The 24,851-nt window shown below is 40.6% G+C and overlaps 1 protein-coding gene across 1 annotated transcript in view; it reads right to left on the reverse strand.

Moving 5' to 3' along the window:
- Positions 1-586: 586 nt before the first annotated feature.
- Positions 587-24,851, reverse strand: part of emp2 (epithelial membrane protein 2) — a 30,109-nt gene continuing 5,844 nt past the window's right edge. The window contains exons 2-5 of the mRNA XM_034089994.2: positions 3,759-3,956; positions 3,104-3,212; positions 2,873-3,013; positions 587-2,151 (exon numbers count right to left, since the gene is read on the reverse strand). Of these exons, the coding sequence (XP_033945885.1) occupies positions 1,982-2,151; positions 2,873-3,013; positions 3,104-3,212; positions 3,759-3,836 (498 nt within the window). The 5' untranslated portion in view covers positions 3,837-3,956 and the 3' untranslated portion in view covers positions 587-1,981. The remainder of the gene's footprint in view (positions 2,152-2,872; positions 3,014-3,103; positions 3,213-3,758; positions 3,957-24,851) is intronic.

The following is a 24,851-nucleotide window of genomic DNA, read 5'->3' on the forward strand; positions in this document are numbered from 1 at the left end:
TCAAGAGTTGCTCTTATAGATCAACTCTTAGAGGTGGATCTTGTGGTTGCTGTTAAATATTTACAACATACTTTGCACATTGAAGTAATCATTTTATTTAGATCTGTCTTGAAATCATTTGACATGAGCTAGCAACTTACTTTTCATTTCAATATAGGCTAAAAAAGGTCTTCCAACACTTGCATTGAAACAGGAGGCTTATTATTTAGTCGAACACTCTAAAGATGACATCTTCGCAAAATTATCTGGAAAAACAAACACAAACTTGGCTTCCAATATGTTTTTTTGATCATTTTCAAGTATCTCGAGATAAGAGTAAAAAATCTTCACGTTCTTGTTTTTTCCTGCATCTTCATTATTGATGAAAAAGTTACCAGTCTGTGGACCAAACAACACAAACACATTCCTATCACAAAATAAACTGTGCACCGGAAGGATCCATCAAGTCCAAGCTGTATGCATGAATGAATGCTGGTCTCCCTTAACTGTTACAACCCCAAACTCAGATAAAGAAAGATCAAACGAGTCTACATATTATCTCAAACATTATCCCCATATTTCCACAACATTTGAAGTATTCTGGGAATTTGTGGTACAGTACAGTGACACATTTATTGTTGTTAAATGCCGGAGCACGAACAGGAGTGTTAGAGATGTTTCAGTAATCAATCAAACAAACAGTAGCCCGACCAAAAGAGGGAAACAAATATGGCAAGACTTAATTACTTCATACATCCTTTGTCACATGATGCTCAAAATACACAACAGTGGTTTTAATCAATAAATAGCGATGTTTTTTTCTCAGTGAAGCTGTGAACAAAAAAAGAGTAACAAAGAAAAGTTCATTCTTATTTCAAGTTTACACGTTCCTCTGTTGCCATTTGAAATCTCAGATATCACAGCACATCATTGGTTCCTTTTTCATCATTACAACACAAGTCAGTAAAATAAAAATAACAAGTTAAAATCCTACATATTATACTTCAACTAGTGCCTCACTACAAGTCCTACATGCTATGGTTAACATAAGATAATTTTGTTTAGTCTTAGAAAATAAGCTTTTGGCAATAACCTAAACTATACATACACAGCAAATATGTACAAAATAAATTCAGTTGACTAAAGATTCACAACAAAAAAATATGGACCCTTTATAAGGTCCAGGGGCTGCCTCCCAATAAGACAAACTTCCCCACTTGTCTTTGACTTTTATCCTTCGGGATTGGGAATTTCAGACAGGTTTCTATGAACGGTCAAAAGGACACAATGAAACAAGTGGACAGTATGTTGGAACAACGTCCTCTGTCGAAGCTAAGAGTAAAAGAAGATGGTGAAAGCATGTTCTCTCTAAATGCAGCAAGGGACATTTTCTATCCAAAGCAGTAACTAAGTGGAGAACGTGTGGTGCATTGGCTCCTCTTCATTTGTATTGCATATATTTTACCTCAGCTTCATGTACATGAATCTATCCAGAACAGTTGGCAAAATTGTATTTATCATAGTATATGTTTGCTTAACATGTTTTAGTAGATGTAATGCAAAAAAAGACTGTCCAACTCACCGTTGTTTAGTTAAGTCCATTGTCTAAAGTGTTTCTAAGGCACTTTTATGGAAAGAAGTGTCAAGAAAAGTCTGTCAATGGAGCTAACTGGGTGTCTGGACAGTCTTGGCGCATCATTGCTGAATTTAGAGAGAACAATGTACCATCAGGAAGAAGAAGGGTGTACAACAATTTAGGCTTTAGGTGTGTAAAGTGGACAAAGATGTGCTGCTTTATTGTTGAATAGTCTGGCCATGAACCTGACACTTTAGATTATTGGGGATTTGTGTATTTCCTTTTTCTCCAATGCTCTTATAAAACCTAAGGGTAAGAGACAGAATGTTAGCATGCTGGTTTGTTGAGTCAAAGTGTATGACTTTATGCATGTGTCCAAGTGTTCTTTTTTATATTGTTGGATATCTGCGTGCATGTGCGTCACATCTATTTGCGCTTCCTGAGCACCAGGTACATGAGGCCGCTCATGAGACTCATCGGGAAGCTGATCCAGGCCAGGATGTAGGAAGAGCCGTAGGTGCCTTCCCGGAGATTGGCCAAGTGGAAACTGTTCTTCTGAGCCGTGTAGACAGACGCTGCGATCATCACACATAGAGCTGGGAGGAGGAGAGAGGAAATTAAAGTTTATTGTCAATGAGGTAATTCAAACCCTTATATATATACAACAATCCTTCTGACGCCAATTGGGGCCACTTATGGAAATAACGTGACACTTTTTTAGGGATCTCTGAATAGCTTTATTTCCTTTAAATAGTCAACTCCAACAGAATGTCTATTGCTAAAGTGGATTACATTGATTCAAACCTGAAATCTGTCATTTCCTAAGATTCATAGTGTATATGATAATGAAACTGCATTTTTCTGTTGTTTGGCATCTACTTTTGAGAGGTTTTCTTTCTCTCTTTGCCATTGTTTCCTGGCTGTTAGGGTTAACGGACAATCCCATTGAAGTGAACAGTATATTCAATTTCAAGTTTTTGGGTAACTTTGATGACATTTCACTCCTACAAAATGCTGGAAACCAAATCACCACAAGGTGACATGATGACAGTAAAGGCTCTGCTATGTTTTCTTAAATGTTAGGGAATTCAAATAATAACACTTTAACCCAACACTCGGGCTGGGCTGAACATATTCATGGTCTAAAAGTGCATCAAGTCTGAAAATGAAACGTGTGGCCATAAATCCTGCCATAACAAGGACATGTCACTGGATCATCATTCTTTTATAACGACCCAGGCTTATGAGCACAAACAGGAGGAAAAAAAGATGCTAATGACTACAAATGTGTTAAATGTGTTTGTGGATGTCACTCACCGGCCAATAGCTGGATGATAGCGGTGAAAAGGAATCTCTCTCCCTGTTGGAGCTTGAAGAGCTGAAGGATGAAGACGAAGAAGCTGACACAACATAAAATGGTGGCAAGGATCATAGTAGCCTGGATGGTCTGCAGATATGCTGAGGAGAAAAGAGAAAGGAGGTGTTACATACATAAACACGACACTTACAGTATATACACATAGGCTGAATAACTACACACTGTCTTACCTGCATCAACAGTATGGCTGTTCTCCACAGGAAAGCAGGTGGAGTTACAGGAGTACCACAGGTCAGCGTAGATCACATCCCGGCCAGCCTGCAACACCACCCACCATGCCTGAATCAGGGGGGGACGGAAACAACGGTTACAATTATTAAAAATGTATTTGGGACAGGTATAAGGGGCAGAAATATAGAAGTTGATTTTTCTTTATGTCTTTTTAAAACAATTATGAAATGTTAAGAATATAGGGTCAATCTGTCAAAATTAAAGTTAAACGGTTGAAAATACCATAAAAAACTAAGAGAATAAAGTTAAAATATTCAGACGAAATTCACAATGTTTCGAAAGGAATAAAGTCGTTATTTTGCGAAAGACTTTAATTGAGAAAATGAAGACCCAATGTCAAAAGATTATTTGAAATGTCGCAAAATAAAGCTGAAATGTTGAGAACAAAGTGGTATTGTCAAGGTTTAACTCCAAATGTCGAAATGTAAGTCAAAATGTGAAATCTAAATGTTCAGAATAAAGTCAAAATAACAAAATAAGTGAAACTTAGTATATATGCTAAAGATAGTAGTTGAGATTATTCCTATATTTCCCCTTATGCCCTGATCCCCTTCCTTAGTGTCTAATGTGTGGCCCTTTTTGTCTCATACTCACATTGTGAATGGTTGCAACAAAGAGGAGGATGGCTGCAGCCAAATGGAAGAGGATGATGAAGGCTAAGATGATCAACATGGCTGCCCTTCTGTCCTGCCGGTCAACTGAATATTTAACAGGCTCCTTCAGTAGCTGTCTGTGTCTCACACTGGATGATTTGCAGGTTGATAGGATTAAGGTCCGTCACATTAAAGCAATCTGTGAGGGAGAAACATAAATGTAATTCTTTAAAAACAACTCTGGAAAGATTCCCCCCTAATGTATAATCAGCACACATCAAACACACAGAATAACATATTGCAGAAGTCCTACTTACTTTGCAACATCAATGTTTTTGAAAATGTTTGGATATACCCTGTGCTGTCTAATGCTGCGTTCACACCGGACGCGATGCGATGTTTTGGGGGCGGCGCGATTACATGTAAAGTCAATGCAGAGACGCGGACAGACGCGAATTCGCTCCGACAGCGAGCATGAAGCGGTGGACACGGCGCGAATCACGCGATTGAGGCGATTGAACGGTGCCGCGTTTGAGAGTTCAATTTTTTTCAACTTGAGCGTCAAATTCACATGACGCGTTCTCGCAGAAGCCAATCAGCGTTGGGATTCCCTCTGACGGGACCACAACAAAAAAGAGCTCGCATGGAGGAAAATAAGCGAGATAGTAGGCATATCTGGTAAGTTATACAAAATATACATCTGTTGTTTGCTTGATTACAGATACCAACAACACTAACATTAACTAGCATTAACCGAGTTAGCTCAACCGCCGGTTTAACGGCAGATAACGGTTAAAAGTTACCGTTTGTAAAAGTTTTTTTCTTGTCAGAGGAGGTATGCCGAAGGAAGTGGAAAAGTTTGAGGGACACGTATGTCAAAGAAAGGAAGAGGGAGAAGGATGATAAGAGGAGTGGGTCAGCAGCAGGGACCAATAAAAAGTGGAAATACTGACGCTATGTGCGGTGCTCCCGAGTCTTTCAGCTATGGGCCCCGTCCCAGTTTGTTGTTGGACGTTTCCGCCCTTGTTCACTGCGGGTGGTGTAATGCTGCGTTTACACCGGATGCGATGTGATTTTTGGGGGAGGCGCGATTACATGTAAAGTCAATGCAGAGATGCAGACAGACGAATTAGCTCCGACGGCACGCACGAAGCGGTGGACGCGGTGCGAATCACGTGATTGAGGCGATTGAAGAGGGCCACGTCAAACGCGAGAGTTCAATTTTTTTCAACTCGAGCGTCAAATTCACATGACGCGTTCTCGCGAAAGCCAATCAGCGTTGGGATTCCCTCTGACGTCCCTCTGACGTCCTGCTGTTGTTCAGTTGTAAAGATGGAAGAGATGATCGTTGTGGCTGTGAGTGGCTTCCCGGAGATTAACGATACAATGTCGTATATCTACCAAGGAGCTGGCTTGGAGGAGAATAAGAACCCAGAAACGACGGCGTTTGTTGCTACGTTTGTAGGACTTCTACAGAAGGTACAAAGCAGCAATAACTTTGTTATATCCTCCATAGTCAAGGACAGAAATAACCAAAACGATCTTGCATGGAAGTGTAAACAACCTCAACTGTCCGTCAACGGCGCGTCAATGCTATGTCTGTTTTAAATGACGCGATAAAACAAACCGCAAGCCGCGGTGAAACTGCAAGCCGCGGTGAAACTTGAGCGAATATTCGCATTGCATCCGGTGTGAACGCAGCATTATGGCACATTTCCACTGCAGCGGGGTAGCCCCGTTTAAGCGTCCCTAAGCGTCCTCGCTCAGGCCTCGGGCTGCCTCGCTGGCCGTCCGAGGCCGTGGCGCATTTCCATTACAGTTTAGGACCTGGGGTAGCAACGCAGTGTAGGCGGGGCGATCGGCTTTTTTTTCACATTTCGAGTTGTTCCGTCGAGCTCCCGCTGGATTTTATCATCCGCAATGAGATGTAGGAACGTCGTCACCTCCTCGGTCGACCACGGTGTGCCGTTGCCATTTTTGTAGCTCCTCCGTTTACAAAAATGCTGTGTATAAAAATGCTGCAAGCTTGCTTCTAGATATATATGCGACGCTAGGGATGATCTTGCGCGTGATGATCTTGCGCGTGATGATCTTGCGCGTGATCTTGTGACGATTCTCTCTGACCAATCAGCAGTCGAGAGTGTTGACGTCACTAGTTCAGCCCTGGCCTGATAGAACCACGATTTTATGGGGCCAGAAAAAGAGGGGAAAAGTACCCGCTAGCCGGTGCTACGCTATATGGAAAGGCCACCAAAAACTGGCCTGTCCGCTTGAGGACAATTAAACGGGGCTACCCGCTGCAGTGGAAATGCGCCATTAGATGCTGTCTGACGGCCCGTCCACACAGCGGCGTGCGTTTAAGCTTGGCGGTGGGCGTGTCTGAAGCTTGGGGAGTTCTCGCGAGCAACGCGACCAACAACCAATCACATGAATCTCCCGCCCCCGACATACAGTTTACGAAGTAAACTGGATATAAACTCCCCAAACACGTGAAAACCTACCAGTTTCACCCACTATCTCTGCCACCTCCCTCCATGCCTGGCTCCTCCGGTTTGTATCCCGGTAGGTGAACAGGGACTGATCGTACAAGACCGGGTGATTCCCTACCGCTATGATTAATTTCTCCTCCATTTTTTGGAATATGAGGAAATGACCTGCGGTGTGTCTCTCCCAGCATACACGCAGTTTGATTGGCTAGCGCTTTACTGGCAGATTTGCTTAAACGCGATTTAATTGGCTGACGCTTCCACCGAAGCTTCAGAAGCTTCAAAAGTTGAACATTTCTCAACTTTTGCAGCGAGCCACACCAGCAAAGCTCCGCTTCGCTTCCCACAATGCAGTTCGGCGAAAAGTGACTTCACCCCATTCAAGTGAATGGTGAAGCTTTCAACGGACGCCGCTGTGTGGACGGGCCGTTACTCCAGCCAGCAGGTGGTGCTGTTGCTTTTTGTTGTACTTCTTTTGTTAGTAGCAGCCAATGGGAAAGACGTAGATTGAAAACATAGAAAGTGATAAGTGGTTGACAGGGACAGAGAGGAGAATATTAGAGTTTGAATTTGCATCCATCCTTCTTTGCTATGTTGTGGAACGCATTGCCTGTAAGTATTTTTGGTTCTTTACATATTCATAAGTGCATATCTATGTTTATTTAGATTTTTCTATGTTAAGTAGATTGCTATTCAGTGGTGTTTGATTGTGCCTAATTTCTATGTATATTGTGTTTCTTTTAGTTTTACTCTGTTGACTTGTGGATGTAAACATCTTATTAAAGAAGAAAGAACATGGCCACTTGTCGAGGAGTTATCCATCTGCTACTCAAGACAACAGTGAGGGCAGAACATACCCACAGAGAAACTGTGCCATATTAGTATTTACCCATTACACTTTTTTGGAATCACTTTTGATTAAAGGATGTAACTACTTTGGTCTTGAAAGAACATTACGCATCAAACTGATGTCCACAATCACGTTTATTCTCTTCTTTGTACAATCATGAAACACCGTGAAAACGTGTTCGCCTAGTAGACCAGCAGTAGAATTACGTTATCAGATTGTTGACACTTTTAGCGCCATTTTACTCTCTCACAAACACAATATAAACATCCGGGGCTAGAGGTCACATGACTTCCGGAAAGACAACTCTTATCATTTTTACAAAATAAAACAAAGTTCAAGCATACATTAAACACTCTTCAAAAAAGACAAAACAATAAATAAGAGACCTTTGAGCGTCAGCTACAAAGGATACAAAAGTAAATATAATTATCGTCCATGTTTTTATGCAAAACAGGTTGCAGTGACCTTGACGTTCAACCACAAAAGTTTAATCAGTTCATACTTGATTCAGAATGGATGTTTGTGTCAAATTCGGAAGAAATTCCTCAAAGGCGCTCATGAAAAAAAATATGTTCGAGATACAAGGTACGGACAACCCGAGAATAATCATGTTTTTTTGCAGTTTTGATTTATCTTAGAAAGATTGGATGAAAGAAAGATAAGAAAAGAGTAATATGAGTTACAGATAAGTATTAAAGTTGTGTAAATGTTCTGTCAACATTGTTGCTGTAGTATTCCCGACCCCCACACCACTGATTTCGAGGACATCATGCAGGCTTTATTGCTGAATGTTGTACAATTTTAGAGAAAAAGGAAGTGTAGTGTAAAGGCAATTCACATATAGTCCATAAGAATAACTTCTACATCTGCAACCAATTACCAAAGTGCAACCTTTCCAAACAACTGTGAAGAATGCAGGGTTAATAAAATAGCCAGAGAAATATGTGTGGTCTCAATGTCATACCTCAAATTACAGAAAATGCAGCTGAGATGTGTGATGCAGCTTAGATGTTGTATCTATATGTACAGCAAACCGTGTGTGTGTTTAAAAGTGTGATGATTTTATCACTGAGCACAATCTTGATTTTATGTTTTTAACGGAAACTTGGATTGAACAAGTGCAGCTGTTCTTATCGAATCGACCCCTCCCAACTTTAGCTTTATGAGTCAGGAAAGAATGCATAAGAAAGGCGGTGGAGTTGCTATTTTGTTCAATGATTCCATTCAATGCAGGAAGACATCTTATGGGAACTTTGCTTCTTTTGAATATGTGGCCCTTCAGCTGAAATGCTCCTCTTGAGCTCTGTTCCTAAATATCTATAGACCACCCTAATACTGTGCAAGCTTTTTTGATGACTTTACTGAACTGCTGTTTATAGTGTGTATTGACTTTGACCGTCTAGTCGTTGTTGGTGATTTTAACATCCATGTTGACAACCCCCAGGACAGAGGGGCTAAATAACTGTTTTGTGTTCTTGATAACTATGGACTGACTCAGCATGTGACGGAGCCCACGCACAATAAGGGGCACACTCTGGACTTAATTATCTCAAAGGGTCTGAATATCTTTAAGGTTTTGGTGACTGACGTTGCACTCTCTGATCATTCCTGTGTTTTCTTTGAGAGCTCTATTTCTGTTCACAAAAATGTTCAAAAAGAGGTAACCACAAAGCAATATTTAACTGAATTTTTCTTCCACACCTCAGTAAATGAGCTAGTAGATTATTTTAATTAAAAAATTAAAAATGTTATAGATGCCATTGCTCCAACTAAGGTAAGGGAAGTGACTGGGAAGAAAATATCTCCATGGAGAAAGGCCATGACCGTGAGAGCAGAAAAAAGAGAGTGTCGAAAAGCTGAACGTAGGTGACGAATAACAAATCTCCAGGTTCACTTTGAAATTTATAAAGAGAGACTTGGGCTTCATAATTTGGAATTGAAAAACGCATGACAGTCTTTCTTCTCTGACATCATTACCAAAAACAAAAACAATGCACGTGCCTTGTTTGCTACCGTCGACAGACTAACTAACCCCCCGGTGTCAGTAGCCTCTGAACTTCTATCCACCAAGGCGTGCAATGATTTTGCCTCCTTCTTCACTGACAACATTCAGAAAATCAGACAAGCAGTCAGTGTGCAGCAAATGTGTTGTCCCTATGTCCACCTATGTCCACCTAATATCAATTCAAACACCATGACACAATTCCATCAGATTAATGATAAAAACCTAGAGGACATTATTCAACTTCTGAAATCCTCCTCCTGCTGCCTTGATATTATTCCAACAGGATTTTTCAAAGATGTTTTTCGTTGCATGGCCTCAGATCTACTTCATATAGTAAACGAATCTCTTCACTCAGGTATTTTTCCACAGGCCCTGAAAACTGCAGTCATTAAACCGCTCTTAAAAAAGAATAATCTAGATGCTTCAGTAATGAACAATTACAGGCCCATATCAAACCTCCCATTTCTAGGTAAAAATCATTGAAAAAGTTGTTTTTCAACAGTTGAGTAATTTCTTGCATTTAAATAGTTGTTTCGGTGTGTTCCAGTCAGGCTTTCGTCCAAACCACAGCACTGAGACTGCTCTTGTAAAGGTCTTCAATGACATCCACTTAAACACAGACAGTGGCAGAACTTCAATGTTAGTATTATTAGATCTCAGTGCTGCGTTTGACACTGTTGACCACAACATATTACTAGACCGACTAGAAAACTGGGTGGGACTTTCGGAAACAGTTCTAAATTGGTTTGAATCCTACTTAAAGGACAGAAAAAACGTTGTTTCTATAGGTAAATACACATCTGAGTTGACAAATATGACATGTGGGGTACCTCAAGGCTCCATCTTGGGGCCTCTTCTCTTTAACATCTACATGCTACCACTGGCTCAGATGATGAAAAACAACAAAATAAGTTACCATAGCTATGAGGATGACACACACATTTACATAACAATTTCACAAGGAGACTATGCTCCAATTCAAACACTGAGTAAGTGCATTGAACAAATCAATGACTGGATGTGTCAGAACTTTCTCCAATTAAACAAAGATAAAACCGAGGTAATGGTTTTTGGGGCCGAGGCAGAACGTATAAAAGTTAGCGCTGAGCTTCAGTCTGCAATGTTCAAAACAACAGATAAAGCCAGAAATCTAGGTGTAGTCATGGACTCTGACCTGAGTTTCAACAGTCACATTAAAACAGTTACTAAATCAGCCTACTATCACCTAAAGAATATATCTAGGATTAAAAGACTAATGTCACAGCAGGATTTGGAAAAAATTGTCCATACTTTTATCTTCAGTAGACTGGACTACTGTAATGGTGTCTTTGCAGGTCTCACTAAAAAATCTATTAGAAAGCTGCAGCTAATTCAGAATGCTGCTGCTCGAGTCCTCACTAACACTAAGAAAGTGGATCACATCACTCCTGTTCTGAAGTCTTTACACTGGCTTCCTGTGTGTCAAATAATATATTTCAAAATACAGCTGCTGGTTTATAAAGCTTTGAATGGTTTAGGCCCAAAATACATTTCTGACCTACTGCAAAATTATGAACCATCCAGATCTCTCAGGTCTTCAGGGACTGGTCAGCTTTCTGTCCCCAGAGTCAGAACTAAACATGGAAAAGCAGCGTTTAGTTATTATGCTCCAAATATCTGGAACAAACTCCCAGAAAACTGCAGGTCCGCTGCAACTCTGACTACTTTTAAATCCAGACTAAAGACTTTTCTTTTTGCCGCTGCTTTTAATTGAACTATTCACATCTTAGACTGCACTGTAACTTTTATCCATGTATTTTTTTCTTTTAATGTTTATTTTATTATCTTTTCTTTTTAATGACTGATTTTAAATGCCATTTTCTTAATGTCTTTCGTTTTTTGTAAAGCACTTTGAATTGCCTTGTGTTGAAAGTTGCTATATAAATAAACTTGCCTTGCCTTGCCTTGCCTTGCCTTGCCTTGCCTTGCCTTGCCTTGCCTTGCCTTGCCTTGCCTTGCCTTGCCTTGCCTTGCCTTGCCTTGCCTATGTGCGAGAGTACAGTATGTGGGAGCGTGGTGTTTACTCTGCAGTGATTGAAGGCTTTACTCCTGACTATGACTTGTTGATAGAAGGGAGGAGTTGACTATTTACATTCTGAAATGGGCAGCCTGTGCTCTGTTCACTCTGTATACTGATTGGATTGCTTCCAATGGTGCCAAGAATGCTGCGTTCATTCCTATGAAAGTTAAGCATTAACTTTAAGGACCTCATGATATAAATAAAATCTATTTCTGGTTCATGCTTGGAAGTTAAGTTCATTTACCTTAAAGAAATGTATCCTATGATTCAAGGATGTCAACTATTTTGGGGGGCAATGAGTTGAAGTAAGGACATGAAAGTTGTTATTCCACATGTTGCCTATTACTGAAGTTGGCTTCAAAACCGAGTACTGTTGGTGGTGGCTTGATTGATGGTCATATCTAGAAGGTAATCAATGTTTGAATCTATGATTTTCTTGGAGATGATGATGATTATAATGTTAAGAAGTTGTGTTTTGCAGACTGTTGGTGGGGGCTTGATCGAGGATTAAGATGGTCATTATAGCAACCCACTCTCTTCAGTCTGCGTACAAATGACACGACTTTACACGTTGGAAATGTGTGCAATAGATACGCAGAAGTCCTATTTTGCGTGCATATGATACGCTAAAAAGGGAAAAGAAAGTTTGGGGCTCTCTGCTGGAACTGCTACCCCCGCGACCCGACCACGGATAAGCGGGAGAAGATGGATGGATGGATGATACGCTAACCATTCCCATTGAGTTCTGAGGCCGAGCATATGATACGCCACGTTTTGTCCGTCGGGTCTTGGTAGACCGGAAGCTGTGCGGTTCATAAAAACATGTTCTTACCGGTTCTTACTCAATATCAAGCCACGATTATTGTTTTTATTTTAAATCGTATAATGTCGGATTTTTTTTGCCGTCTGTGAGTAAAAGAAAAGGGCTCGGAGCCTCAGAATAATGAAATCTGTATTTTTTTAATCTTTTTCTCCTTTTAATTTGTTATTCTTTTCTGAATAACACACTGTTTACTCAGGGCCGTTTCTAGCTTTTTGGGGCCCCTATGCAAGATGCTGTTTGGGGGCCCTAGTTTTGACAGTTTTTCAACTACAATGGGGGGGGATTCCGAAGCCTTTAAAGCAGGGGTCTCCAACACGTCGATCGCGAGCTACCGGTAGCTCGCGGGCAGCTTTTCAGTAGCTCGTCGCTCGATTATCGATTATAGCGTAGTAACGTTGCTTCTTGATTTTTCGGCCACGGCCGGACAATAACGTTTTTTTATTTTAGAATTCTTTCTGTCACACGAATATAAAATTGGTCGGGGACGCAGAGATCAAGGAACAGACGTGACAGCGGCTGGGCGACACCACACACGGAGCAGTCTGCTTTCTCCAGTAGCACCAGTCAGAACCAACAGCAGAATGACCCGCTCTGAATCAGGCCGTGTCGCTGCGGCTCAGAGACACAGGGAGGGATTTGTGTTTTTGAAAAACACTCGTTATCGTAATGTCAGGTTTTTGGTGGATTTAATCAAGTCTTGGATTGCAGAGTATGAAGGTCCTCTTGCTATTTTCAGTTGATAAATACGCGTGGACAGTTTGTGAAGGCAGGAGGAAAGCTTCCGCGATCACCGTCTCCTCTCCGTTCCTCCAAGCCCCGCCCCCTCCTGAAAATAATGAGCGACAGGCTGACAGTGACCCGAAAGAAACTTTATTATTCACTTAATCACTGAAATATAATGAAGCTAACTTAATCTCATACATTCATGGGATTCATGTAACAGTAAGACAGAGAATGTAAGTGTGCACCCACATGCACTATTTTTGTTTTTATAATGCTGTTGTAAATACTCCTGTTGTGTTCAGACTCAAGTCATGTGTGTGATGCCACATTCAGGACATTCAGTGTCCTTTTTTTAACAGAAGACCGTGGCTTGAAGCTGCAGCTAGACCGCAGAAGTATTAGTTTTTTGTTTTTGAGGATGGAAAAATGTCACACACAGATATAGGGAGGCTAGACCTATACAATTGATTAATTATGGTTTATAATTTCATGTCAACACGAAGAAGAAGAAAATATGGCTGCACTGTTCGGTGTCAATCCTGTGGAGATGGAGGTTATAAATCTCCAAAATCATGTTCAGCTTAAGTCTCAGCAAAACTCACAACATTTCTGGAGCCTTGTAGACTCAGACAACTATAAGAACATTCACCAAGCAGCACTGAACCTGTCTGCTTTATGTGGTTCATCCCTTTGTGAAGCAGCTTTTTCTGGCATGAATGAAATCAAAATACAGAACAAGACCGACTGATGAACGTGTAAATGACTCTATTAGTGAACCTAAGTGGGTCCAGCATACACCTGTATGGTAGACTGACTCCATGCAGCGCCAGTCATCTCACTGACTGTAAAAAAGAGTGAATGCACTTATTTTACACGTGCCATTGATGCTTGCAAGGTGGTGATTAAGGCGATGTATTTACTATGTGGGCCATACTAAGAAGTGAAAACATTGTATTTTTCTTTTGGACATTTATGTGAATCTTCAGTGATGTACTTACTATGTTGTCCATATTAATATGTTAGAAATTGTCGTTTTCTTGGACCTTGATGTGAAGTTAAGATTTTAGATAAGCTTTAGGTATTGCAATTTCACACAATAGTAGCTTAATTCAACTGATGAGTGCTATGTGAATAAATGTAAGCGATGCGATGCAAGTAGCTCTTGGGCACTTTCATTTTTTCAAAGTAGCTCTCAGGTGGAGAAAGGTTGGAGACCCCTGCTTTAAAGTGATCTGTGGAGATGCATCAATCTATTACACTTTAATAGGAAAACCAAGCAATTGAAAATTACAAAAAATGATATTAAAAAGGTAAACAATATGGCTCCTCTATGTCCAACGATGATTTGGACTTTATTACCCCAAAAACCCAAGCCACAGCTTTGCTATCATTGCAGTTTAGTCGTGTTTATATCCTACATTGGATTTGTAAGCATATAATGCTTCACCTAACACACAGTGGCGACTGGTCATTAGTGTCAGCAGAAAGTATTACAAATAATGATTACAAAAAAATGCAAAAAATAAATAACAAAATATATAAAATATATGTTAATATCATGGTTAATCATCTGATTCGTCTGTACATTGCTCTTTTAGTCTGTTCTTGTGTCTACAGTGTGTGCCTATTGAGCTGTTTAGAGCCATGTGGGACAAAACCCGATCATGCCCCTCCCTCTCCCTGTCTAAGTGAACGGTGACTATAAAAATTACACTGCGCATGCTCAGAGTATTGTCCTATTTAATGTGTGTGGCAAAAAAATAATGACCATAGGGGCACTGAGCTGCCATCCCCACCATACGTCATCTCACATAATTCAGAGCCGATTGGCTGTAAGTATGTGTGCCGCGAAAAGTGTGGTGTGTGAAGAGGATACGAAAGACGTGTCCTAAAACCAGAAAGTAAGCTGTGCATGGCTTCCCTCCACAAAAAAGCAATGATATTTCTCCATGGGATTTTAGAAAATAGCTCAAAATAAGATCTGTGGGAAACGTACCTGTTAGATAAATGCACGTTTTGTTCAGCCGGATAATATCCACATGTCTACCCTACTTTTATAATTTTCTAATCATAAATCCATTGATTAGAGTTATGATAGACTTTTGAAACTACAAGAAGATAAGGAGGACTTTTACAAAAAAGTAATAGAGATTTTTGTCCAGAAGGATAGGCAAATGGACTTCATCTTCAAGTCAAGGTAAGACCGCAATTTTATTGAAAATGGGATCTTACTAAGAGAGAACAATTCAATATTTAAATGATAAAATTACATTTTTTGGGTATCCTTTTGTTGAACTGTCTGTTTAAAATTAATCGAAGCATCAGACAAAAAAAGCTTTTGAAAATAATATTATATTTTGATTTAGGTCAAAATATAATATTTGTAAACCTGAAGAGTCAGTGCCAGTGCCTCACCAGCCATGAACCTCACTGCAGAAGCTTATAGACATTAGGGTTGCCAGAAACTGACCATGATCAAAATCGATTATTTGGCAGCCCTGGCGAATAATAACCGTACACCCCAGCACGTGCACTTCGCTCTGCATCAGCCAAACGACTCGCTGCACCCTCGCTGCGAGGGGGACCCAAGTTCCCATCAGCAAAAACACGTGGGTTTGCTATCCTGGCTCCAAAATGGTGGAATGAGCTCCCCATTGAAATCAGGACCGCAGAAAGCTTACACACCTTCCGGCGCAGACTGAAAACTCATCTCTTTCGACTCCACTTCGAGCGATAGAATGACTAACAAAGAACTGCTAACAGAGCACTTATAAACTAATAAAGGACTGGCTTATCTAAAGCCAGTTGAGTAGCACTTGAAACGATTGGCTCTTTGAAACCTGATGTTCTTATATGATTCTGTTTTCTTCAAGGTTGTGTCTTCCTGGTCGAATGTACTTATTGTAAGTCGCTTTGGATAAAAGCGTCAGCTAAATGCAATGTAATGTAATGTAATAATCGATTATTCGACTGACCCCCCCCCCAGTCCTCGAAGTAGTTCCACGAGGAGGAACTCTTTTTACCTGCCGCTTTGTTCATCTTTAGTCGCACGTGTGAGGGAGAGGGGGGGCGGGGTTGGTGTGTAGCGTGCTGCAGCAGCAGTCTGCTCTGCACGCAGGCTTCCTCCAAGTTTACAGTAAAACAAACTGGTGGTGTGATCAATGGCCATTTACAATTATTAATACTATTACTATGATTAGCATTAGTCTATATTTTAGTTGAAACTAAGCCAGAAAAAATAAAAATAAAACATAAATAATAATAAAAAAATATATAAATAAAATCGATTTTTAAAAATAATATTCGATTATGGAGACTGTAACGAATATTCGAATAATCACTGGCATCCCTAATAGACATCTACGTTTTTTGTGCCCCACCACTTTTGTACATATAAAAACGCCACTGCGAACACAGGAGGGGGCTTGGCTGTCTACAAATAAACATGGCTCATTTTAATGCTCCCATCATAATCTTGGCGATCTTGTTAAAATTGTGAATGCAGAATTATAAATACTATGTAACTGGTTTGCAGTTAATAAATTATCCCTTAATGTGGCCAAAACAAATGACATGTTATTCAATACAAAGTCTGAGAGTAGAAATGACTGCATTATACGGATTTCCAATACAGAGATAGAAAAAGTTGGTGCATGTACATTTTTAGGACTGCTTGTTGACGAAAAACTCAATTGGAAGCACCATATAAATTATGTACAGACTAAACTGTCAAAAACAATAGGTATTTTGTATCATACTAAGAACATTCTTGAAGAAAATATACTCTTTATAACAGTCTATTTCTCCCTTACCTTTACTACTGCTCCGAAATATGGGGAAACACGTACTCAACAAATCTACAAAAAATAATAACATCCCAAAAAAAAGTATTCCGAATAGTCAGTGGTGTTGGTAAATATGAACACACAACTCCCATATTTAAAAAAACTCAATCTATTAAAATGTGTTGAGATAGTACAGCTTAAAACAGTACTGATTATGCACAACATTTTCCATAAGTAAATGCCTAATAACATTCAAAAGCAGTTCCAAACCACAGAGTGAACATATGAATGTAAAAAAAGTCACTTGAAAATAAGTGTTCACAATGTTTATATGCAATTATGCATATATTATTATTATTATTATTATTATTCATTTGCCAAGTACATGTGTACCTATATATATATATATATATATATATATATATATTTATATATAGTATTATAATTTCCAAAAAAAGATAGTTGAAACTGCTATTGACATGTGCAGAAAATGACCCTTCATCTAGTTTTCGTATATATATATATATATATATATACGAAAACTAGATGTAGGGTATATATATATATATATACGAAAACTAGATGTAGGGTCATTTTCTGCACATGTGCAGACCACAGCGTGAACATATGAATGTAAGAAAAGTCACTTGAAAATAAGTGTTCACAATGTTTATATGCAATTATGCATATATTATTATTATTCATTTGCCAAGTACATGTGTACCTATGTGTATATATGTGTATATATGTATATATATATATATATATATATTAGGGCTGTCAGTCGATTAAAATATTTAATCGCGATTAATCGCATGATTGTCCATAGTTAATCGCGATTAATCGCAAATTAACCGCACATTTTTGATCTGTTCTAAATGTACCTTAGAGGAATATTTTTCAAGTTTTTAATACTCTTATCAACATATGAGTGGACAAATATGGTTTATGCTAATGTTTATTATCATTTGAACAATGACAAATATTCTCATGAATATTAAACAGAACAACCTCTGAACATTACAAATATTCGCCTCAATTCAACCTGGAACCTCTCATACAATAATACAAGACAATGTGTGTGTGTGTGTGTGTGTGTGTGTGTGTGTGTGTGTGTGTGTGTGTGTGTGTGTGTGTGTGTGTGTGTGTGTGTGTGTGTGTGTGTGTGTGTGTGTGTGTGTGTGTGTGTGTGTGTGTGTGTGTGTGTGTGTGTGTGTGTGTGTGTGTGTGTGTGTGTTGGAGCTATGTGCAACTCAAGGCATATGCTCGAACGGGAGCTGCCTGGACGCTGCAATCATGAGTGTCCTGACTTCTCCTACAATGTCCCGCTGTCTGGCTTCCTGCATAAAGTCAAGTGCTCCTCGCAGTTGTGTGGATAGAGCGCTCCTCTGTTTTCATTTAAACAGCTACTTATATCCGTTAGCGCAGCTAGCTAGCACCCGATGCTAACAACAACAATGCACGTACGGTCTCTCTCTCGCTCGCTCGGGCCACACATACACACACCCTCCCGGTCCTCCCGATGGCCAGTCGGTGCCTGCCGGTGAGCGTGGAAGTGTGGTCTGCCACAAGCAGGCGGCAGGAGCGGGGCTGTCAGCGTCAGCTTGTAGATGGTATTTTAAACTCGATGCGCTCTGAAACTACGGGGCGGCAGAGGAAAAATTTTATTAACGCGTTAACTTGACAGCCCTAATATATATAAATATATATATATATGCATGTATTGTTTTCCTGCCCTTACTTTGATTTAATTTTTTCTCCTGTTTTCTTTATTTCTTTGTACTCCTTAATTTCTATACGTTTTTGACGCAATAATGCCGCTGTATTAGGATGATGCACGAGAGGGCTACTTTCCACAAGCTATGCTTCAGCCCTCCCGGTTCTACTAATTTTGTTCATCTTTGTGTGTATGAATTAAACTTTTTTTGTTTTTCGGATGAATAAAAAAAAATAAAACAAAATAATACTTTCAGCCTAGTGGCCGCGGGGGCCCTATGACCCCGCATAGTCCGCCTATAGGAAGAAACGGCTCTGACTCAACAATAACACACAATTATCCTTGTTTTTATTTATTAGTTTAATTTTATAATCTCTGGCTTTTTAGCCGTTTCTCAGGAACTGAATTTCAAAATAAAGTCACCAGAAGCAGACGTAAGCCTATAAGGGACATTTCGAGCATCATCGCGATACACAACACAAACCCACTGAACTGATTACCCAAGATCCTCAGCTAGAAGCTCGGTGATTGGATTGTTTAGCCGCAATGCACGTTGGGATATGGTGTCAATGCGATATGAAATCCTAAAAACATTTTAAAAAAGAAAATAATTAATGCTGTCAAAATTATCGCGTTAACACTCATTGCGTCACTCTACACTCGTCGATCAGAGCGACCGGAGCACATTTTCTTATCCGCCTCACGGAGCGTGGAAAGTGAGGGGCAGGGCTGCCTCTCTTCCGTCGGCCTGGATAGGAGGTTTACCTGTGCACCTGTGCTGTTGTGTGGAGGTTTTTCCCGGGAAGTCGCGGAGAGACGGAGCGGCTGCACGTTGTTGCTTGGGCCCCCTTTTTCCACCTGCCCAGTTGTGCTGTGGCGGGCACCTGCTTCCACTTGTCGTGTGCTGCTGTCCTGGCGAGATTTTGCCCCGGGAGGCGTAACGGAGAGACCGGAGCGGCTTCGCGTTCGGGCTGCGGCCTGCTTTACACCTGCTGTAGTTGAGGCCTGTATCCACCTACTCCACCTGTCATGCTCTACGGTGCCGAGGACGTTTTACCACGGGGATATCGCGGAGAGACCGGAGCGCCTCTACGCCTCGAGCTGGTCCTGCTTCGCCTATCCTGCTGTACTGAGGAGGTTCTGCACCGGGGATATCGCGAGGAGAACGGAGCGCCTCCACATTTCGGGCCTGCTTGCACGCCTATCCGGATGCTCTGCTGGTCTGGGAAAATGGCCCATATCGTGATTCTACTGTGCCTGTTAACTGTTTTGGACTATGAGAAGATCTCTAGTCATTCTGAGAAGACTACTGGATTCAGGTCTGTTCTGCCACCCGCAGTGGGCATCCCCTGCAAAGGTTCGGATGTGTTGCTCAAACAATTACCGGTTGCCTTGTCACAGTCAATCTGCTCGACAAAATATGTTTGTCTTTTTTATTTTCCTGTGTTGATGGTTCTTCAGGACTGCTTCTTAAGCTCTAATCACACTCTCGCAGACTTTTCCGGTGTTTCTAAATTAGATGACAATGTATGTGTGTCATTTAAGAGGAAAAGATGCCTGGTTTTTTTGTTGTTATTACTGTCAGGAAATGTACAACCTAACCCTGGTCCGCCCAGTAGTAGTCAGATCGCTACTCCTGCTGATTTTAAAGCTAGGTCTGGGTTAGGTTTCATCCACTTGAATGTGCGCAGTCTGTTAGGTTAACTAGATTTTGTCCGTATCTGGGCAAAATTGACTGACGCTGACGTAAGGAAGTCATTTCATGACTGAAACATGGCTAAATAAGTCTATTTTGGCCTCTGACATTGCCTTAAATGGGTTTAATGTGTATCGTACCGACCGGCCTAATAAGGCCTAATAAGGCGTTGCAATTTATGTTAAGAATAAGTTCAGTGTAACCACATTAGTTTCCAAATCGATCAGTAAGCAATTTGAATTTTTAGCCATAAATATAGAAGTGGCAAAGGGTCAACAGGTCATGGTAGTGAGTTGTTACAGACCCCCTCAGCTGTCAAAGACTCCTTGTCTTCACTAGCAAATCTTTTATCACAACTAGACTACAAGGAAATAGTCCTACTTGGAGATTTTAACTGGGACTGGTTAACTGCAGTGTCAGAGGATTTTAAAAACCTTTGTCCATCAAAGTGGGTCGTCACCATTGATTTTCTCTTATGTTTCAACACACAGTTGCACGGGGTGCAGAATAGTTTCCCCCCACGTTCGTGCAAGACCTCGGGGTACTGCTTTGCCCGGTCTTTAGCAGAAATGTTCGTCGGTAAATGAGATGGATTCGATTTTTTCATCTTGGTGTTTTCTCTCTCGTGTGAGTTCCACACGTTCACTCTATGGTGTTGTTTACCTTCTGTGATGCGCGAACTGATGACGTCTCATCATCACTACTTCACGTCAAGAGGAGTTAACTTTTTTTTCCCCTCAACTTTATGTGAAAAAATGCGGGGATTATGCGCCCTTTTAATAAATATGGGCCCTTTTAAAAATCTGCGCCATTTTGCTGATTATGCGGTAAATTATGCGATGGCATAATCGCGTTTTTCTGGAGGGTCTAACTAATGGCAGAAAAAATAATAACAAACTGGAGAGACGGCTGAGTGGCCGCAGTGCAGAATCGCTGAAGCTTATAGTTGAAATCTCCTAACAATGTTGTCCATTTTAGACAGGTCTTTTTACAGCCCTTAATAACATTTATTTTCTGGGCTCAATAGGTGTCTTGGCTGTTTTCGGTGTGAAAACAAATGGACCGTAGATACACTGCTGACCGTCCTCATCTGCGCTCTTATTTTGTAAGGTAACTTCCGGTAGCAGAATATAAAAAAACTGTCCCGAGCTTCAAGCTGAGGATCTTGGGCTATCAGTTTACCGTCTACGTCTGTTTCCGGTGACTTTATTTACGGCTAAAAAGCCCAAGATTATAGAATCAAACGAATCAATAAAAACAAGGATAATTGTGTGTTATTGTTGAGTAATTAACAGTGTGTTATTTAGAAAAGAATAACAAATTAGAAGGAAAAAAAGATAAAAAAAATACAGATTTCATTATTCTGAGGCTCTGAGCCCTATTTCTTTACCTCACAGATGGCAAAAAAAAGTCCGACATCATACGATTTAAAATAAAAACAATAATCGTGGCTTGGTATTGAAGGATAAAGATAAGGCAAAAGTAACAGTGAATATAAGATATAGTAAATCCTATCATGGAAACGCTAAAAACATTGAGCTGTCTGAGTGGAAAAGTACTGTGTTAAAGTTTACTGCTGAGATGCCTCAGCAGTTGGCCGGCTACATCCTGTTATCTTCAAAGACTAGAACACCATGTTACGAGTATGTGTGGCCCTGACCTTCAAAAGGCGCAACTGTCTTGTGAGAGAAAACTAGATAAAGCAGGTAATAAAGACACATCGAAATTAGGAAGAGGGAGTAGGGCCCTGGCCCTGACCTTGGCTAAAACTGGGTGTTGCTGGGCAGCAAAGGAAGATTACAGCAAGAGAGAGCACCAAAGGTGGGGGCTTCACAGCAAATACTATAAAGAACAAGATGTATTCAGGATTCGGGGCTCACTTCAACTGGGATCTTACACTGACGAGCTTGTCACGGTGAGAACTCAAGAAGGAGTCCAAGGCGCTTTGTGGTATAGTATCAGATTGATGTATCTTTGTTGAACTGTTTAATAAAGTGCTTATTTGAAGAAACAATCCATTGGAGTGCAAAGTCTAGTTTTTGTACAGCTAACCGAGAATAGTGTCGAAGGACACAATTCCTTTTCCCTCAGAACTAAGAACGGTCATCGGCAGATCCGGACGGCGAACCCGCTCTGGCCATATCCAAACGATCTGCGCTGAGGACGGACCTGGTCCGGTAGACTCCAACAGTATTGAGTAAGAACATGTTTTTATGAATCACACAGCTTCCGGTCTACCAAGACCCGACGGACAAAATGTGGCATATCATATGCACGCAAAACTCGGCATCAGATCATCCCAATGGGAATTATTAGCGTATCATATGCACGCAAAATAGGACTTCTGCGTATTGCACGCATTTCCAATGTGTAAAGTCATGTCATTTGTACGCAGACTGAAGAGAGTGGGTTGGATTATAGGGTTAGGCATTGACCTCAAATATTAAAGGTTAGAATACAGTAGGTCGTCGGCTAGATGGTAACCCTTGATTTCAAAATGTTCATGAGATAACTAGGGGACAGGCAGCATAGGTTAGCATAGATTGTCAAAACAACGATTTAGGGTTAGGGTTAAATTAAGTTCGCACTTTGAGGGTTACCATCTAGCAAAGTCCTTGATCATGATGCTAAAAATCAAGCACAAGCTGTCAAGGAAAATTAACTAAAGGCTCCTTACATGCTGGAGAAATGTTCTGACTTGACTTTAGTTTTTTGTGACCTTGGTATTTGCAGCAATATAACACAAATGTTTTACGACTTCAGTGTTGACAGTCATAACAGGTGTGTGTGTGGATATGATCATCTAAGCTTTGTTTCTGAATGTTTCTGTTCGTAGGTAGAGTCAAGGCCGGAATTGACTACAACAGTAATGTTTATTTTTCCGTAAAGATATCCACTTGTTGTTGCTTTCAATTTTGTGTTCATTTACACTATTAGGTGTTTCTACTTCTCTCTGTGTAAACTGTACACATCAAACTGAGCCTAACCACTCCACTGTTGGGATATTGCAGACAAAATCACATATGTGCACAAGTATACACACATGAGTTAGATTCAGTATCAGCCTCAACTCCAACAATATGTTCAGCTGAGCAGGCAAACATGTTTAAAAGCACATGTGAGTGTAGGCGCACACACACACATACACACACATGCACAGAGCCAGACAGCAGAGGAATTAGCCCTCTCCGCCAAAATGGAGTCGCAGTAAAAACAGCTTTTCCCGCCGACAGGAAGCAGGCCCCAGTTTTTGTGTGTGAGCATGTGGCTGTGGGGTGTGCCAGAGGATATAGGCCACGTCTGAGTTGGGGGAAGGGTCGGGGGCAAGGGGGTAAACAGTAAAACAGGAGGTGAGGGAACATCAAAAGTGAGTGATTCACTTTGATTCAAGAGACACTGGGTTTAGGGATTAGCCACAGGAATGTAAACAGCAACATCCTCCTGATCGTAATGCTCACAGGATGAGACTGAAGTAGACAATAACCTAGCAACACACACTTTAAATTGCATCTGTGGAAAAAGCTGAACAGCCCATGAGTGGAGCTGAACTGAGCATTTGATGGGGCATTTGATGGGGTTGAAATGTTTTTAAGATCTACAATGTACATCAAGACAGCATTATGTTGAATGGTTTGGTTTTGTAATGCTCCAAAAAAAGACAATGTTGTTGTTTTATTTTACAAAACATTTACATTTAGAGATGTCTACATTTTCTGCATTGTGTAAAGAATGTGTTTGATTATTTGTGTCAGGTCACACAGGGTAGGAATGCGATACTGTCCTTATTTTTAGGACTAGCAACTGCATGCTGGGGTCGCACTTTGGCTGCTCTATAAATTCCCCGAAAATTGACCAATAATAAAATTTCAAACACTGTGTCTCTAGGGTGGCCAATCAGACTAGAGGTTTGACCTTATTGGAAGACAAAGCCAGATAAACGGAAATGGAAGGAGAGTTAAAAATACGAGGAAAGCCAATGTAAATACCAACAATTTAATTCAGTATATCCGTTGCAAAGCATCTCGCTGGTATTTCAGTTCAATCTGACCTGCAGCAACATTCTTTGGAACAGCAATCACACACACACACACACACACACACACACACACACACACACACACACACACACACACACACACACACACACACACACACACACACACACACACACACACACACACACACACACACACACACACACACACACACACACACACACACACACACACACACACACACACACACACACACACACACACACACACACACACACACACACACGGGACTGATTCCATCTGCAGCTGCTGTCTTGTCTCAGTAGAGGGAAGCGAGAGAAGGAGGGAGGGAAGAAGGGATCCCCAGCGACAAAAACAAGAGTGTAAACGCACACACACACACACACACACACACACACACACACACACACACACACACACACACACACACACACAAACACACACTCTGATGTAGGGCTGCACGATTTGTGTGTGTGTGTGTGTGTGTGTGTGTGTGTGTGTGTGTGTGTGTGTGTATTTATATATTTACTTCTTCAACTGTTCACACTGTAAATGATCATATACAAGGGTAATTATCCAAAAAATCTCCATGCAATTGATTTATTACTGTCATCTTTCTCTTTCAGGGGACAAATATGTAAATAAAGTTAAATTGTATGGATGGAGGATGAACCACACCTTTGTCCATAACTCACATATTATGATACTACAATATAATAATAATAATAATCTTTTAAAAATGAAGAATGTATCTAATTTTGGGGCGTAATAACGTACCAAACATATACCACTTAAAAATTGTCCATAGTAGTTATAGACTCTCTGTTTGTTTCTTTTTTTTGCCGCCATTCAACACACACACCAGACACACACACACAAATATTTCCCTAAATGTGGAGCGCAAAATTCCCAAGGGTCCATGTGAACGTTGCAG

The sequence above is a fragment of the Pseudochaenichthys georgianus genome, chromosome 8 (assembly GCF_902827115.2).
Source record: "Pseudochaenichthys georgianus chromosome 8, fPseGeo1.2, whole genome shotgun sequence".
NCBI lineage: Eukaryota > Metazoa > Chordata > Actinopteri > Perciformes > Channichthyidae > Pseudochaenichthys > Pseudochaenichthys georgianus.